At 39.4% G+C, this 17,613-nt stretch overlaps 2 protein-coding genes and 2 long non-coding RNA genes across 5 annotated transcripts; 3 read left to right on the top strand and 1 right to left on the bottom strand.

The window, feature by feature from the left end:
• The first annotated feature begins 1,127 nt into the window (after positions 1-1,127).
• LOC146476424 (uncharacterized) lies at positions 1,128-1,526 on the top strand. The gene is made up of 2 exons (XR_014865629.1): positions 1,128-1,247; positions 1,378-1,526. It is a non-coding gene; the product is annotated as an uncharacterized LOC146476424 (long non-coding RNA).
• A 1,521-nt stretch (positions 1,527-3,047) lies between these two features.
• Positions 3,048-5,022, top strand: LOC146476423 (uncharacterized). Its single transcript, XM_085114531.1, has 2 exons — positions 3,048-3,713; positions 4,186-5,022. Exons 1-2 carry the CDS (start codon positions 3,172-3,174, stop codon positions 4,781-4,783), a joined length of 1,140 nt encoding a protein of 379 aa, XP_084970657.1. The 5' UTR covers positions 3,048-3,171; the 3' UTR covers positions 4,784-5,022.
• A 1,343-nt stretch (positions 5,023-6,365) lies between these two features.
• Positions 6,366-12,475, bottom strand: LOC146476422 (uncharacterized). 2 transcript variants are annotated; one of them, XR_014865628.1, is made up of 3 exons: positions 12,166-12,475; positions 10,244-10,339; positions 6,366-6,486 (listed from the first exon to the last, which is right to left on the bottom strand). It is a non-coding gene; the product is annotated as an uncharacterized LOC146476422 (long non-coding RNA). The 2 variants fall into 2 exon arrangements; XR_014865627.1 differs by lacking the exon at positions 6,366-6,486 and adding an exon at positions 7,275-8,705.
• On the top strand, positions 6,480-17,501 carry LOC146476421 (neurexin-3-like). Its single transcript, XM_085114609.1, has 5 exons — positions 6,480-7,415; positions 11,621-11,844; positions 12,873-13,398; positions 14,561-14,787; positions 15,580-17,501. The coding sequence occupies exons 1-5, from the start codon at positions 6,865-6,867 to the stop codon at positions 15,861-15,863; spliced, it is 1,812 nt and encodes a 603-aa protein (XP_084970735.1). The 5' UTR covers positions 6,480-6,864; the 3' UTR covers positions 15,864-17,501.
• Positions 17,502-17,613: the final 112 nt, after the last annotated feature.

The raw sequence follows: 17,613 nt of genomic DNA, 5'->3' as shown, positions 1-17,613 counted from the left end.
TTATCTGCCTACAAGACACAAAAAATGAAAATTTGGATTTTGTGTCACGCTTGTTCCGACATCTGAGAAACAGGGTCGCGGCGCTGAAACCAATCAAGAATTATGGCATGTTCGTATTTTGTAAAAAAAACTAAGCGGCCTGCAATTCTATTTAGCACAGAGTTAGCTACTTCCCCCTAATAAAAATAATAACTTGCATAAGTTAGATTGTTATTCTTGCTATATATCGTCGGATAGTAATATTCGCTTCATTAATAGCTATTGTATTGGAGCTTCAATATTAAGGAGTTTCCGAGCAACTGGATGCTTTACATTTTGGGTTAGCTTCAGAAGAAATTTCTTTATACTGTTTGTGTCGTGATTGACAAAATTAAGGGTGTTAACCATTAGCAATAATTAGAAAAAAGAACAGGTTGGTATCACTGTTGGATAATGGAAAGTTTTTCGTAAAACAGCTACTGGCCATGGGAAGGGATTACGCTTTCCCTTCACAATACCGCGTGACTTTCCTTGAAGGGAGACTGGGAACGGAAGAAATGACAACCATAGCTCTGAATTTTCCGAAATTTTATGATCAGTTTGATTCCAAGTAAGATATCCAGAAAATTGTAAACACCCTAAGGAGTTTTACCTCTTGTATCCATGAAATGGCTTTTATAGTTTTAAAAAGCTTGTGGAATCTTCAATAGGTATATTTAAGCAGATACACTTTCGCTGGCAAATTGCACAATACAAGATATGAATGATCTAAAAGGTAACGAACATTCTAATGATGTAAATAAATGAGAATAAGAGATAGGTAAAGCCAATGATTTGCATGTTAATTGAGTGCATCTTTAAGCAGTGGATAGCCGAATAATGGCAAATTTATACTTCGTTACTCTTTTAATCCAGGGCCACTTCACTTCAATACTTCAAAGAACTGTAAAACATGATCACATTTCGCTGTTATGGAAAGAAAATATTGCTATTTGAACCAGCTCAAAGTATATTGTTGGGCCGGATTTCATACTAAACTCCTATATATTTGTTAATTGTTGTTTAAAGACGTTATGTTTTCAATTGGTCAGTCGTCTGAAAAATGAACGCTCGTTCTCGCCGGTCTGCTTGGTTACAAAAAAATGGCGAGAACATTAACTGGAGTAAAGTGCATCGGAAATTTCTTCATTTTTGGTTTTTATTATTTCGCCTTAATTCGGCATTTTGCGCTGTAACGAAAGAACAGTAGGTGCTAGGCTCCAAGAGCCGTGCATTTTGCCAGGCAAAGTTCTTTTAAAAGTTGTGGACTACCTTGCGTAAGTCTGTAAGTTCATGCAATTCTGCTACACTCAGTTCTATAAAACTCGTAACATGCAAGGATTTAATTTATATCAGTAGGAAGCGACCGGTGCAGTCGCCCAAGGCTAACAATTTACAAGTTCCTGGATTACTTCGAGTTATTCAGTAATTAAACGATCGCTGGAGAGTTTTAAAATGAAACTTTTGTATTAATTTGATTCATTTCTAAAAAATAAAATTGGTATTGACATTGTTAAATAGTCTTCATTTTGTTATCCTTACGATACTTCAACTTCTCCGATCTGACAACTTTTACAGAAGAGAACTATAATAACGTTCTGCGCGTTGAAGTAAACTGTTGTAAACGCAGACAGGAAGACGAGAGCGGATTCAAGAGTTTGCTGTGTTGCCTCCGAAGGTTAAGATAATCAAGTGCGTTCTTTACTCTATCTCCCCTCCCTTAAATTTTGAATTTCATGACGTCGTATGGTTTCCTGTCAATCATATCAGTACGATGGCATGAAATTCAAAATGGCGGTGCGCGGGCAATTTAAAAGCGAAAAATAGGCGATAATCATCGAATTTTTATTATGGTAAAATGCTTTTCCACTTGTTCAAATGAAATTTGGAATTTACACGCTAGTTGAAACTATCGCCTAATGAAGACCAGTAGTATAGCGGTCGAAACCTCGCAATCAACAACTATGCTACACAATCGTGAGACAAACGATTGACTTGAGTTATCAGTTCAAATTGCGATGACTTACACCTTTCATGACATTAACCATTTGAGTGTTGATTTGTTGTCAGAGAACTTTAATATATAAAGCGTGAAACAAAACTTGAGATTCTCGCCAATGACACGTTTTACCACGCTTGGCACCTGTCGCATGTTTTGCATCACGTCATTAATTCACAGCGGTAATTACTGAATTTTTGATGTGATTAGCTGAGATTGCTTTGTTTCCTACGTAACGAGTCACCCAGCATCAACTTCAATACGAGGTGACAGCCAAATTTCCCAGCTGAGTTTGAAAGCGTTTGTCTTTGCTCGCCACCGTGTATTTTATTGAAGGTGCACAGGTTTTAAAAACTCTCTAACAAAGCCCAAGATTGGGCTGACTACGTTAATTTGTGTGTATATATCACAGGAAGGGACTAAACCGACAAGCTTAAACTGAAAGTTAATTTCACGCTCATGATTATTCAAATATGATTTTGCCGGTAATTATTAAGTGCTCTGCAGCAAAAGGATTTTTTATTATAGCGAATTTGTTATAGTGTCTAAATTAATGTCTAATCCGGATTCATTTTTAGTAATAAAACTGAGTAAATATCTTTAGTGGGTTGTAGAATTTTGAAATTGAAAAGGGAACCTAATTGTGTGTTGGTAATTTGATATCTAACACGTGTTGAGCTGTATATTTTGAATCGGAAATCAGTGGTTTTACAAACCACAAAAATCAGTGAAAAATCTCCAATTATCATCTAGGAATATTTCCCGCTGAGATCAACCCGTCGAATCAGTGCACATTTAAACGATTTAATACATTAACATTATTGTTGAATTTCTTTCCCAATGTCAGATATATGACAGCTTGTGGTACGATTCTCATTAAATTTTTGTATGCATGCTAAGTTTTGGATCAAAAAGTTTAATGAAGCTCCCAGTAATGTTGAAATGCTGATCTTATCGCTCTTTCAGCGAATCTTGTTGATATTATGACATGCTTTCAGAAGATAAGCATTGTCGTTCTGTAGTTCAGCAGTTCAGAGCTTCACTTCTTCGCACTAAAACGTGTTCTTGACAAAGGCGCTTTCAGGAGACCACGTGTGCTCTGCCAACTGCAAAAACAACTGAACTTGCTGAGCTACCTCGCTAGGTCGTTTTTCATGGCGAAGTTTACTGGATGTTTTAAATATCTGACATGCTTTTTTCTTTTTGTACTAAAGGCCCAGGTAAGCGTTCAAGGTCAAAACGCCAGTAGCGTTTTCCTGGCGTACAATGAGTTCAATTCGCACGCCGTGTATGATATCAGTGCGTGGCACGGGCCAGGCTCGCTTTCGTTCCTTTTTAACACGAACAAATCCGACAAGTTTCTTGCCTACCAAGATGACCGCGACTACTTTAACTTTGACTTGTTTCTGGTTAACGGAAATATCCGCGCAAGAGTAAATTTTGACAATTGCCCCTGGGAAGAGCTCGTGATCCAAGGAAATTTCTCAGATTCACGTTGGCATCGTGTTCGGTTAACGAGAACACTCGCTAACCTGACCCTTTCAGTGGACGGATGTCATTCACAGAGCATCCCTTGTGAAATTCCTTCCTCGGAGGGAGAAAAATGGGACACTCTGTTCGTTGGAAGCATTCCTTTATTCATCAGCCTGAATTCTTTAGCGAAACCAGGAATTTTCCGCCAAGCCATCACATCTGTGTAAGTTTAACTATAATTGAAAATTTATGAGTTACCTTGTAAGAGGCTGGACTTAAAACAGATTAAGCAATTCACTTTGAAGATGATTGTCGAAACAGTTAAAAACAAAGTTTAATGAATAGCTTTCTTTGATATTTGTTCCAAAAAAAGTGATAAATTGATTAAATTTTCTCCTTGTTAAAACGGATTCACGAGTCACATGTTTTTTTTTAGTACACCCAGGGAGTCTGAAGGATCAAAAACTGCCTTCGAAATAGGAATAATGAATGAGAAAGATTCTTATCAGTTTCTTGTCAATGGCTTATGAAAAATAAATAGCCTCTAGGTTTTAATACTTTACAACGCGGTTCGTAAACCAACTTGTCACTTCGGTGAACAGTGTCTTATGCTAATGAACCAAAAGAGAGTTTTATTTTGAGTTTTTATGAACCTTTACTGATAGTTCATATGACTTTCTGTTTCATGTTTGCAGGTTTCAAGGGTGTATCGGCCAAGTGAGTCAAACCGTACCAGGAGAAAGTCCCAAGGCTTTGCCATTGCGTTACAGCGCGGGAACTAAGCTCGGTTGTGAAAGCCGCTGCGTTTTTGGCGGGAAGTGTCGCAATCACACAAATGACGTCACTGGAAAAGAATGCGAATGCCCTGGGTATGGAATCAAGGAGATGATATGCAATGTTGGCGCTCACCTCGAGCATGGGCGCAAAATCACGACCAGCTTTTCAAGCGTATTTAATTCTTTTAGCGTATATTCTACCGAAATGGCGCCAAGTATGGTTTCTTCAAGTCGTACTCAGTCAGCCTCGGATCCTCCGGTGCATGCGCAGTATGTTGAGAAGTCAAGCTCGGTTCCAGGAAACTCGTCCAGTTCCAAGCAACATGATTCGTTTCCAGTCCTTTCAAGCTCGACCGCTAGAGTTTCACCATTACTTTTCAGTTCAGCTGAAGTCACTTTCAGTTCCTCGGTTGACAACAAAATTGCAGCGATGGCAAAGAAAAGTAGCGGCGCTTTCCGCGTCGTTCTGCATCTTGGGCTGATTGCATTGGCTCGAAACGTTTTTATGAATACCTGAACAAATTGACTGTTTCAAAAGTCAAGCTTCCCTTGTTGACGTACTTCTTGAGTTGGGCGGTCGTGGTCTTACAACACGAGTCCAATAATTGTTACTAATTGTCAAGGATTTAATTCCTTGAGGTTTGAAATGTTGTCGTGCGCTTTGGATATCTTCCAAGCAAATGGCAGAATAGCCTGTTCTAGGCTCTCTGTAAACCAGGGTGAGACGCGAAAGGAGCTTACGAAAAGGAATGAAAACAGTGGGGGTGGGAGAGAAGGGGGTGGGGGATGGGGGAGACGGTTAATGATAGAAACACTAACGATAATTTGTAATATATAGCAGTTTCTTAGTTTTAACCAAAACTGAGGCTGGATAGAATGTTCTTGAAAGTAGATTCTGACAGGTTGAAAGGAAAACAGAAAAACAAAGTGGAATGTGATTGACACGTGAAGAAGCTTTAAACTTTGCATATGGAAAAGAGGCCTTACGAGAGAGCGGATTTGAAAGTTTTTATACTGACAGTGATTTATAGCCAATTTGTTAATTTGCTTTTCTAATGATAAAGAGTTCTTTTTATTACAATTAGACCACGTATACTGCAAACAGTTTATCTTCAGTTTACCGTTTAGGTTTCATTTTGAACGTATCCGCATTTTGAGCTTCCCGCAACTGAAACTTTTTGGGAGCCGAGAAAGGCGTGGACCGTTTTGGTGTCTTCATTCTATCAGGTAGTTAGAGTTAGGTATTGATACTGAGTCAAGAGAAAATGATCACGTTTGTATACCTGTTCAACTTCGTCACCAGGGTTTTTCTCTCATAAATTTGGAAATGCCCTGGGAACAAGGTTTTGCCCGAACTTCGATCAATCTCGTACCCAGAGTCCTCAGGCTCTATGGCCAGCGGTTTGTCGCAAGGAGAGGCTCTGGGGAACTTGAATTTTATTATCGCAGGGATTTCTTCGGTAAAACAATGCAAACTGTTACGGGACAGCCAATGAAAAAAATCAATTTTTTTCGAATTCTCCAGAGTCTCCTGGCGCCCACCCGCTGACAAAAAAGCCTGAGGACTCTGGGTACGATATTGAACTTTGATAAAAATAATTGTCGGTCAGCGGATGAACGTTTCCGCGCAGTCTCCTCAGTGGGAAAGCTGTCTTTTGACTGATACAAGCGTGTTCAGCATGCCATACTAGAAGGAATTTCTGTAACTGTAAAAGCTGTCTTTTTTAAAATTAATTCTTTGAATTGCTTATCAAACTACTCGGAGCAATGATGTAAATCCTTTGATAAAGGAAATAAGTAAATTGTACACAAATGTTGGAAGGTCTGTTTACTTAAAACAGAGCTTGTAACAATTTTCGAGATAATCATCTTTATTCAACCTTGGAAGTATGTGTTCAGTTGACTGCAATGTCTGTTTGATTCTTAGAGTATAGACAGTTAGAAACGAGACAATTCTAGCAAAATACCACTTTTAATGCAACATTTTGATTATTTTTGATCCCTTGTTACGTTAAATGCAGAACACAAATACTGCACTGAGAACCAGACGATGACAAGCTGATGTAAAGCGAGGTTAGACAATCTTTTGTCGCTTGTGTCCAGTTGATAACGTTCAAGTCTTCCTCTGTCGTCACTCGTTACCAAGAACTCCTGAACAGTTACAGCCACAAGATTACCGGCAAACGTTTGAGAGAATTTCACTTGTTTCCACACTGTAAACTAAAAAATACAGAAGCTACATTAAATCGCAGACCAGTTGATACTCCCGGGTTGATGCTACGCATCAGATTTTAAAAAAGAAAAAAGCCAGTATAATTATCATTTGGAATTAGTGTCAACGGCATGTTGTCTTCTTCGTGCCCATCTGTCAAAAAACAAAGATATAAGGTCATTTGAATTCCAAATCTATTCCTGACCACAATCTTATCGCTTATGACGAGAGCTGCAAACGCCTGTTCGTAGACCTTTGCAGCTAATTGTTGAACGACTCCAGATCAAAACTGGGTATTTTGGTACTTTGGTTGAGTGAATGACATGACTGTCAGCTATATACTATAAGTTTAGAGTCACGTCAGCGGCTTCTATCTAGATACCAGGATGAAAAATTTGCGCTTCATAGAAATCTGTTCTGCGATTGCCATCTGCCATCAAATCGTTCATGGCGTGAAGCTCATCCCGACAAACGGAACCGACAATACTTTAAAGTACAGCACGGTCGCTTACTCTGCGTTCAGCTCACTGCAGTTCATCAACAATTCCACGCTTATTTTCCGCTTCAAAACGTTGAAAAAGAACGGGATGTTGTTTTACATGGACGACAGCGGGGTAGAGGAGTTTATAGACGCATTTTTGTTGAACGGTCAACTGCGACTTCGACTTACAATGGGCAGCTGCCGGAATAAACAACATTTTATAAACGGCTCGTTCACCGACCTCAGCTGGCACAAAATCACCTTGAAAAGAATTTCGGAGTCTGTGATAGTTGCGGTAGACGGATGCAATACCAGCTTCAAGCTTTGTAATAGATTAAGGAAAAGCGACTTCAGGAAACATGGCCCGCTATTCGTGAGCTACTTCCCGCCCGAGGAGTGGGAGCATGTTAAGTGGACTTTTCGTGATTCGCGGGATATTGCCATGAAGCTCGGAGGGTAAGTCAATACGGAATTTTATATACCGGGAGTAAAAAAGAAGTTGAGATTTTCACAGTTTATTGGGAAAAATATGTTGAGCGTACAAGATAAACTTGATAGCGAAGACACCTTGTGTTGAGAAAACCGCATTGAAAGCCAGAAAGGGAAACGAGTTTTAGCTAAAGAATAGTACTTGCTACAAATTTTCAAGAACAACAATAGAAGATTGAAAATGTGTTAAAAATGGTTAATCTGGCTACGCTTTTGACATAAATCATTAAATTTTTGACCGGTTCCTATTAAATAGATATACTAATAATTGTCGACCACAGTACATACACAAAAACACTGACTAACAAAATGGCATATGTTCCCGGCTCTTATCAAAGGAAGATCACAAGGAAATTTAATGGAAACTCTGCAGGAAAATAAGAATTGTGAGCAGAGAAAAAGGGCTGAACAGTCGCCTGTTATCAGCCTGTCGTGTGCTGGGTCTTTCTTCGTCATCTCCTTGTTGAGTTTTGTTTTGTTTTTGTTTTTGTTTTTTTTTTTGCTCTAATTCCCGCGTTTTCAAATTCCAGGTCGATTTTGTCAGTGGGCCAAGAGATATGGCTATTCTTTTAACATCTTTTTTTTTTTTATGATGTTAGATGAAACCACTGGTTGAAAAATTAACTTGTTAACAATAAAATGAACTAATTTCACCTAATTTTAATTTGGAAAGGTGGAAAATGCAGCGCAGGAATGAAAGGGCATAACAGAATTGGTCACCCTTAGAACGAAGGCAGTGAAAGTTAATCTGCACGTACCACTTAATTTTCAAGTTGTCGTTTCCAAATACTCCCAAATATATTAATCCCTCCATTTCCCCCTTTATGTACCTAAAACGTTCTGAATGATTTAATCAGAGGCTTCCCGCTATAAGCCTATGGAGGTATTGTTGTATTGCTTAAAACCTTGAAGCGATAATAAACGTAAAATGCTGAAAAGTGAGAAAAAGAGAAAGTTCAACTGGACTATCTCCACCAATGGCGCATGTGAAAGGTGCACATGAATCAGACGGGGCCGCCGAGTCAGTTGCTTTAGGCGCTCGAGGAATCCAAGCCATGCATTTCCACCTTTGGCACGGAAATGTTGTTCACACTTCTTGGAAGAGATGATCTAGTCCACAATGGTCCCCCTGCCATATTGTAAAAACGATGGAAATTGGTCGGAAGTGTCGCATCTGTTCCAAAGACTGGAAACCACTCTACATGCATTCCATGTCATATCAAGGCTTCAGGTGGCTTTGTTTGGAGTTCTGTCGACCTTAAGAGGAAAAAAAAACTTACTTTCAGTTCTTCAAAATCTGAGAGAACGACGCAGACCAAAGACCACTCAGAAATAGCCTGATTAAGAGTGTCAGTAACTGACTTATCCAAAACAAATACTAAAATTTTGAGGTCAATCTTTCAAGCCAGATCATTATCCTTCGATATTATGATAATTCGAGCCTGAATTCAAATCATGATTTAATTTTCTTTCTCAGTGCAACGTGCTCGTTTTCAGGGGCAAAAAAATCGCTTAATTCGCAGTATTGGTCAAGTGATAAATATTGCCAGATCACTGACATTTGCCGCGTGGACAATATCAGTTGTAAGAATCACGTGATGAAATGTCTAGTAAACCGCTGGAAGAAGATTACCACAATCTTGGTTTAGGGAAGGAGTTGTGCACTATGAAACACAATCGATATCTCTCTGACAAGTTTCCATAGCGCACCTAATTGTTTGAAACGAGCTTAGCTACATGGCTTGATCGTATCTGACCAAGAATAGGGTCCTTTTGCAAGTTATTGGCTTGCTCGACTGATTTAACAGTCGATTCTTACTCTATATACCGCTCGTTAAAATTACTTTGACTTAGGTTACTTAGCTTAACATTAGAATACATCTAAGTGTGTGTGTATAGCTCTCCCCTCCCCTGCAGTTTCGGGGTTGCAAGTCATTGTTATCAACATTGGAGGAAGCTAGGTGGAGAAAAGTGTTCCGACACATATGACTCCTATGGTAGTAGCTTCAATGTCTTTCTATTTCAGAGCATTCAACTGTTTGTGAAAACATAATTTAATTGTTTTCTAATGAATCAAATGACATACTGATAGGGAAAAATAACCTCATATGTGTTCCCTGCGACCAGGCTGTGTTTGTTTCGCTAACATCCCCGAGGGATAAAGAGCTCTCCTTTAATTTCTTCTCTTTTCTGGTGGGAAGGTTCTGATCGCAGGTTAATGGGAACATTAATGCATTTGGCCCGCCAAATTGCTTTTTACACCCTGAAGGAGGACAGAAAAATTGCCGAGGTTTTTTTTTAGATCTTTCTTAAACGCGGAATAATCCGAGCGGTTTTCAATCGAGTGTCATAAAACCAAAACTGGCCAATCACAACAGGTGCAAACAGCGGAATAAACCAATCAGAATTCACAGCAAATGCATGCAGCTGGCGCCAAGCGCGGGAAAACTACGTGCGAGCAAGACACGATTGGTTTTGGTTTTACATCTCATTGGTTGAGAAATTGGCGCAAATTTTGTTAACCAATCAGTAATGCAAAACCAAAGCAAACGAGCGATTACTTTTGGCACACAATTGAAAACCGCTCTATCCTACGAGGCCGCATGGAAATTAATCAATGGGTTAATAATGAGCGATATCCTACCCAGGTTTATTTAAGTGCAGATTTATTCCAGTACTCCGAATCTTCTTTGCTGAAATCATGGGACAGATTCACGAAGGATGGGATGGTGTTTTCTACTGTGGGATTTTAATATTTTATTGTGCAAATATCAAACTTCAAGAGAGCAACATACCTTATATGCGTATGATGCCCAGAATCAATCCTTGTTGCTCTCCAATTCCATTAAATTCCCCTCTGCTTGAATTTACTGAATTTAGACAGGACAATTCTAAAGACGGAAAAGGAATCAAACTTAATATTTAACAATTCAAGTGTTCGACGAGATTGAAAGACCGGGACCTGTGTAGCAACGAATTAAACTCGCCAGTGAGTTCATGTAACGGCGTGATTGAGCGGAATACAGTAATGGTTTTATAAATGATTCTGTTTAAACGTTCTATTACCCCACCTCCCTCCCTGGGTGAGGGTCAGAATTTTTTTTAAGGTCCCTCGTTTCCCCATTCTGATGTCGCTGCATAAATGACTATTATCGTTAAACATACGATGGTTAACTATAAGGCGCTATCAAATCCTCCCAACCCGCTACAAATACACCGAAGTAGCGCAGGCCTTCGAAGCCAATTTTTACTCTGAAAGATATACTCGCGCAAAAGGCTAAAACACGCGCGAGGGAGTCGCGCGGGTTTGTCACCCTTTATTTACAGATGCTAACCGACTCGACAATATTTTTTCTAAAAACAGGTAACATTAAAATATTGAAGAAGTCATATCAGCCTCGCAGTTATTTGAGCTATTAAAATATTGGCGAATTTACCAGCAAAGGCTAAAAATAAAGGGCAAATAACACCAAAACGTCCCTCAGACCCTCGATTTTAATTTGTTTTTTCTTTGATTTTTCATTTGCTGCTCTGTAAATTGTTAACATAACCCTTGTTCCCAGACATTTCCGCAATCCGGGCAAACAGATGGTGACAGACTTATGCGCCTTACACCCCCTCCCCCCTGAAGTAAAGTAACTGTACAAAACTTTGGGTGCTCCAAACAAAAGTACGTCTTAAATTGTTGTTGTTGTTGTTGTTGTTTCGACTTTGTTTAAAGGGGGGAGGCGATTTTCGACTTTTTCCGTCAAGTGCCTTGTAAATTTTTGCCTGGCATTGTAGCTCAGGTGGGACCAAGTGCGATCAGCTCGACGGGCGAGGTCACGTGCTCGGTTACACACCATGGATGCCTGGGAACAAGGCTTGCGACATGTTCTTCCTCTGTTAGCAACTCTTTTAATTTTTTTGTCCCACTTGTTCTATATTTTAGCTGAGATTTCGGGTTGGTCCATTCTTTCAATACTTGCGTGTTTTGTGATTTGGCAACTTCACCCTTGGTTTTCAAGAACGAAACCACTATAAAAGATTGCTACTTCATACCAAACGAAAACAACAGCTGATCAGCGCTGAGAAGAACAATGAAAATGAATAATGTAAGCCGCATGGTATGACTGGAAAATCAATAACTAAAATAGAATAAAATAAACGTTTTTGTACTCTTTCTCACTTAGATTTGACGGCTGTGTAAAAACTCCCAAATATGCCGTAGGGAACAAAAAATTTCGTCGAGCTCGCTTGTTGAAAACCGAACGCACTGTGCCTGGCTGCCGTAACGCATGTAAAGACTCGACTTTTAGTGGAAAATGCTACAATGGCGGAAAATGCGTGAACAAGATCGTCCGGAGAGAGTGTGACTGCAAAGGAACTGGGTACCATGGTTTGAACTGTTCAGAGGGTAAGACTTAACATGGCTCTGAAACCCTTGTCCTTCTTTATTGTCAAGTTTCAAGTTAAACAAAATTCTAGAGTTTAAAAGCAAAAGAACTGCATGAAAGCACTGTTTTGTAGCATTCATTTGAATGGTCTCTCACACTGCAATTATTTTAATCAACAGACTCGAAAGTTATAATTGCATTACAAGGTTTTGAAGTTAGGAGTAAACGAATTTTCTTGAATGGTGGAAATAAATAAATTAATTACGGCACTTCTTCTTTGATTTGCGTATGAGTTAATTGAAAAAAAAAATTATTATTTGATAACAAAAAAGACAATTTACCTTGAATTCCTGCATCCCATTCTTCGTTGCTGATATCAGGAAAACTCTTCAAAATGCCGTTCGTTGACTCCAAGGGGCTTAATCCTTGAGGCTCTTCAATGTATGTGGTTCTTGTCATGATCAGTGTAGGACCACTTCTTACACATCTTTTAAAACCCTTCACATTGAATTTACAGTGATGAAGTAAAAAGATCATTAAGTGGGTGATAAAAATAGTTTAGGGCGGTTATTTCGTTCAATGAAGAAACTCGGCAAAATTTGGTCAGTAACGAACTCGTGTTAATCTCACAGCTCAATGTGAGTCGGTGAATCATTTCATTCATACGAAATTAATGTTCTTTCAGATTTGCATACAACTTGGCTTTTGACAGTGAGATTACAATCTAGCGGCACATGTCAACCATTCACACGCCAGTTAACAAATGAAATGAAATCCGACTGTGGTTTTATGACGAGATAGGCGATATAATTTGTCCAATGCAATTTTTATACCCTCAAAGAAAACTCGCACATTTCACTTTCGTCTAAGCAGAACTTGTCAAATCGTCTCAACGTTTAAGAGTGATTTTGATCATTTCATTGATGAAGAAAGTTAAATTAACTCTTTAAGGCGAATCAAATGAGTCGCCGTTTCTTTTTTCTGCGAATATCATCTTTGTGTAACATGCCAAATATTTTGAACATGTTTGTCCTTTTCTCTTGGCTAGTCAGTATCATGGATTCCACTGCTGGGTTGCGGCTTAGTGGACAGTTCAACTCGTATGCAGAATTCAGCGGTTGGCCCATGGCTGAAACCAGCGAACTACAGTTCTACTTTAAAACTGCTGTAAAGAAACCCTCTTTACTACTTTACCAGGGAACAGGCAGACAGGCAGGATCACGCAGCATTAATGATTACATCGAGGTTTCGTTGTTGTCAAATGGCAATGCCGTTCTCCAGCTAGCCGGCAATAGATGTCCATCTGATCAGGTCTCCATTAAGAAGAACTTCATCGATGACGCATGGCACAAGATGGCGATTTCAAGACTCGGTACTCAGGTCAATTTTACCGTGGATAACGTGCCAGCCCGTCTGATCACCTGCGTACAACCGCCACAGCTCTCTGGAACAAACGGTAAACCAAAGAGGTCCCTTTTCATCGGAGGAATTCCATTTCTAGACTTGGAGAACCAGCCTGCATATAATAAATGGTCTCAGCCAGGGTTGCTTAGTAAAATTGTAGACGAAAGCAGGTGAGCTGATCGCTAATTACACTGCATTGGTATTTGTACTTAACGATTTACATCTGAAGAGCACAGAATAGCTGTCCAAACATGTTTTCAAACATCAAAACTCTTGTCGTTTTTCTTAAGCTTTTAACCGGCCTGCTGCTATCCAGACCGTCCTATTTTTCTATTACTTTCGCATCAAATACTGTCCAAGAGAAAAAACTAGATCATATAAACTGAAAAGTAATCAATAACAACCATCTTTTATAGCACAAAATAACAGGACTACAGGAAAACAATGCTTAGTAGCTTTCCGGATGAAAGTTCACACATCGGGATTTCTTTAAAAGCAAAACTGAAGCAAGGGTCATCTTATAGAGCTAAGCTTGCAAGCTTTCTCTTGGTAGGGCAGATTTTATTTAAGGACAGTCGCTTTAGATTTCTACAGTATAATGAAAAGCTAGATTACTGATCGCATTAAATAACATAACTCTCCTTCTCTTTCCGAGGAAAAAAGAGGAATTGAATTCGACCTCGCGAGAGAAAGTCAATGTACTACGAATCATTCAATGACTGAATTCTGACAATTCCACGTGATACGATGATTGCGTCTTGATGTCGGCCGTGGAATAGATATTAGTCTGCATGCTATTGACAGCTGTAACGGCAAACAATTACACGACAGAATTGCAAAGATCCTGAGCAACAAACACTAAATTTCTAAAGGCTACTAAGGCTTAAGTTTTCGAGGCGTTCGGTCTAAAAAAAGTGTCACTTTATGTTCTATTATTTTACGAGCTGAAGAAATATCTACACAAGTCAATTTTAAATCATTAATGCTATTGTTCATCATCCCAGAGCTTTATTATTTTGATTGGTTTAGTCCAGGGTTTAGTTAATGAATTATGAAGGCGTTACCAGAATTCTGTGAAAAAAGTCGAGCTGTTTTACCCTACTTAGTTGAGGAGTCCGAGTCTCACTTAACCTGAGTATCAGGCTTATTGGGGCGAAGGGGGGGGGGGGGGGGGGAGAAGGGTAACCCTAAGTTAACTTCCTCTCCTCCTCCCCCCTCCCCTTCGGTTAAGTCTCAGGTTAAGTCTAATTTCTTTTATAACATCTCTGCAAAGGATTTCGGTTGTTTATGCATACAAACAAACTGATATAGCTGATTTTGCGTTAATGGCAGTTGGTTCCAGGGATGTGTTGCCCTCCTGCGATACAGCAGTACCAAGAGACCCTTTGAGAATGTCAAGCTAATCAAGTCACGTCTTGTGTGGGGGAACTGCAGTGGCGAGGCGTGTTCAAGCAAACTCAACATGTGTCAACATGGTGGACAATGCGTGGACCTGGTAACCAAGACTGAGTGTGATTGTAAGGAGACTGGGTACTATGGCCGTCATTGTGAGCTATCAGGTAAACACTTCATATATGCATCATGGTTTAGTACATGTATCCTTCATACCATCGCATTCAATACTTCAGCTGAGTGGTAAAGTTTCCGAACAAAGTATTTTTGGCCTGGTTTTCTTTTCATTAAACAACTGGAGAAGAAGAAGTAGCCTTTGCTGGTTATTCCTATCATATCAAGTTCGTCACCTCCACCATTAGGATCAGTCTGCCGTCAGTATTTTGTAGTTCTTAAACTGCTCAGGACGGCAAAGGAAAGAGACAACCTCGTTCCCAGGATCTCTCTTTTTCCTTTCCCAAGAGGAGAGACCCTGGGAACGAGGTTGGGAAAGAGAACAGCAAAACATCCTTGCGTGACCAGCGTGACGTGTAAATATTGCTGGACGTTGACGCAATTGTCCGTTTAAATCGCCGATTTCCGGTTGTATACAACATAACCGAAACAAAAGGAAGGAAATTTAAACAGCAGATTGCTTCAAAAGAGCCTTACAGTATTAGCTGCCACGCATGTCATCGCCCATTATGACTTTTAAAGCTTTTTTAAAATTATCAAAGTGGGAACGAGTATGACTAAAGAATTTCTAGCCAGTCACGTTATTAAAATGCACGCTCCTTTGTTGCTGATCAGTGGAGAAGGAGATTGGGAACGAGATTGGCGAGACACGTGATCATCCAAGGTTTGAAGAGCCTTTCGAGTTCGTTCCCAATCTTCTACTCGTTCTGTGATTCTTAAGTTTCATCAATAGTTCATCACCATTGTGGTTTTATTCAAAATTAGATATGTGACTTTGTCCTTAGACAAGCTGAACCCAACGGTAGTCATAAATGGAAGCGAAACGCTTGCTACAGTAGGACCTGACCACACAGGGTCATTCAAATCGGACTCAAATAGCAACAACCACAACAACAAGAACAATGACAACAACAACAACAACAACAATGGAAACGACGGAAACAGTGGTTCACCAACAGCAAGGGAAAAGAAGGATCCTCGTCACTCTTCGTCTCCTGTCCCCTCCCCCGGATGGTGCCTTTCTCTCTCGGTGGCAACTATGCTCATGCGCAGTGTAGTTTTAATGTAACAGGCTTCAGTCTCATTTCTTGTCGAGTCCGTTTTCTTCACGACCAGAGGTGATGAAGCTAGGGGATGGGATGTGTATAAACCTTATTCCGTAATGGCATCCATTATATTCCTTGTTTGCATTCAACTTAGCCCTTCTTGCCTCGTTCACGGTAAAATATTCTTTTGATTTTGAAGCTTAAGAACGAGGTAAGAAGGGCTAATTCGAATGCGAACAAAAACTATTAAAATAGTAGCCATTTTGGAATAAGGTCTATTAGCTTTGGCCTGAGAGACTTTGAGGATCAACAGTTTCTTAAATCAGAAAAATTTCTGAACATTAATTGAGTCGACGATTACGGGGGAGGGGGGGTATGGTGAATGAATTGTGCGAAGACAAAGACTTCCGACGAGGATAACAAGAATATTAATGAAATGCAAGCGCTTGAAATGATTAAGGAAGTTATTATAATCGGACAAAGAAGTGAAGTTGTTAGTGTTAAGCTTTAAAATCTGTCTCAGTTCATTAGAACAAAGCATCCTCTAAAAGATAAGGATATCCAGTCAGTTCTGTTTCAATTCGGTACGATACCCAGTACGAAGTCAGTGGGAAAATTGAAAGTGAACTGAAAGATTGAGTGAAAAACAATGAGCAGACTCCTATTTTCCCATCAATTGTCGAGTCAAATGAGCGCCGGAATGAGCGCTCAAACGAGAACAAGTTGTGCGCCCACCCCTTTTGACCAGCTGTCCCCACCGTGGCCAACTTCAGCGATTGTTTACTCTCTCCAGGTTTTACTCGACACCTATTCAAGACAATGGAACAGTAGGGTCAGTAGGGCAATGTTCACAGTCCCGCCGCGTAGGTCGTTTTTAGCTAAGGAATTGTGTCATGTATTTTGACCATGCGTATAACTGCCTCTGGTAGAAAGCTGTCTCATATCGATATCAGTAAATTATGTTTCCATTGTAATATATTTGAAGCCTTAAAATATTATTTAATTGTTACGAATGAATAAGTTATTAATTTATAAAACCAAATAGAAGAAAGATCCTCGCTGTTAATATTTTTTTCAGGCTTTCTTTTCACAATTGCTAAAGTTGCGTACTAACTACGAGGATCTTTCTTCTATTTGATCTTTCATCCGCAGTTCAAAATATATGTTTCATATCTTTACATTTACATTTATTTAATTTACAAAACCTTAGCCTGTTGCAGATATTCAGGATTTGGGGAGAATTTGGGAGACAATCGTGAGAGGAATAAAAGTACGTCTCTGTTTCCCTCGCATCCCACCGATCTAAACATTTGAAATTGGCTAGTGGACTAACAAATGAAAGTGTCGCAAAAGTTCTTGTTATGATTTCTGGTGGAATAACGCCGCTCCGTTTTCGATTGTATTGTAACACAAAGTTATAAAATACATAACTTCAGGAAGAGTTTAAAGTGAATGAGTATTATAAGTGATTACGATTATTATTGCGAACGTTATTAACTGAGCCCTGTAAAAGTTAAGTGATTTTGCCCTTTTGCTGTAACTACTAGTATTTGTTAATTAAGACACTGATTGATGTTATTCCTATTATTGCATGGAGAATTTATTCTATGGAATAACATTCAAAATATTTCCTTTCAATAATTAAAATAACTTAAACTTTGTATGACTGGTGGCTGTTACTGAACTGAAAAAATCAGCACAAAAATTAAAACTAATGTGTCCGACGTTTCGATGCCTTGATAATGATGGAAGTAACGTCAACACATCGGACAA

This window comes from Pavona decussata, unplaced genomic scaffold (genome assembly GCF_977016875.1).
Source record: "Pavona decussata unplaced genomic scaffold, jaPavDecu1.1 SCAFFOLD_77, whole genome shotgun sequence".
Classification (NCBI taxonomy): domain Eukaryota; kingdom Metazoa; phylum Cnidaria; class Anthozoa; order Scleractinia; family Agariciidae; genus Pavona; species Pavona decussata.
This window is presented reverse-complemented; position numbering and strand designations above follow the sequence as displayed.

What these genes read in the sequence shown, in the direction of transcription:
- LOC146476423 (XM_085114531.1), top strand. Translation starts at nt 3,172, where the DNA reads ATGGCGAAGTTTACTGGATGTTTTAAATATCTGACATGCTTTTTTCTT. An exon ending in CGCCAAGCCATCACATCTGT is followed by an intron (nt 3,714 to 4,185) that starts GTAAGTTTAACT and finishes TCATGTTTGCAG; the next exon opens with GTTTCAAGGGTGTATCGGCC.
- LOC146476421 (XM_085114609.1), top strand. Translation starts at nt 6,865, where the DNA reads ATGAAAAATTTGCGCTTCATAGAAATCTGTTCTGCGATTGCCATCTGC. An exon ending in ATTGCCATGAAGCTCGGAGG is followed by an intron (nt 7,416 to 11,620) that starts GTAAGTCAATAC and finishes TTTCTCACTTAG; the next exon opens with ATTTGACGGCTGTGTAAAAA. An exon ending in AAAATTGTAGACGAAAGCAG is followed by an intron (nt 13,399 to 14,560) that starts GTGAGCTGATCG and finishes CGTTAATGGCAG; the next exon opens with TTGGTTCCAGGGATGTGTTG.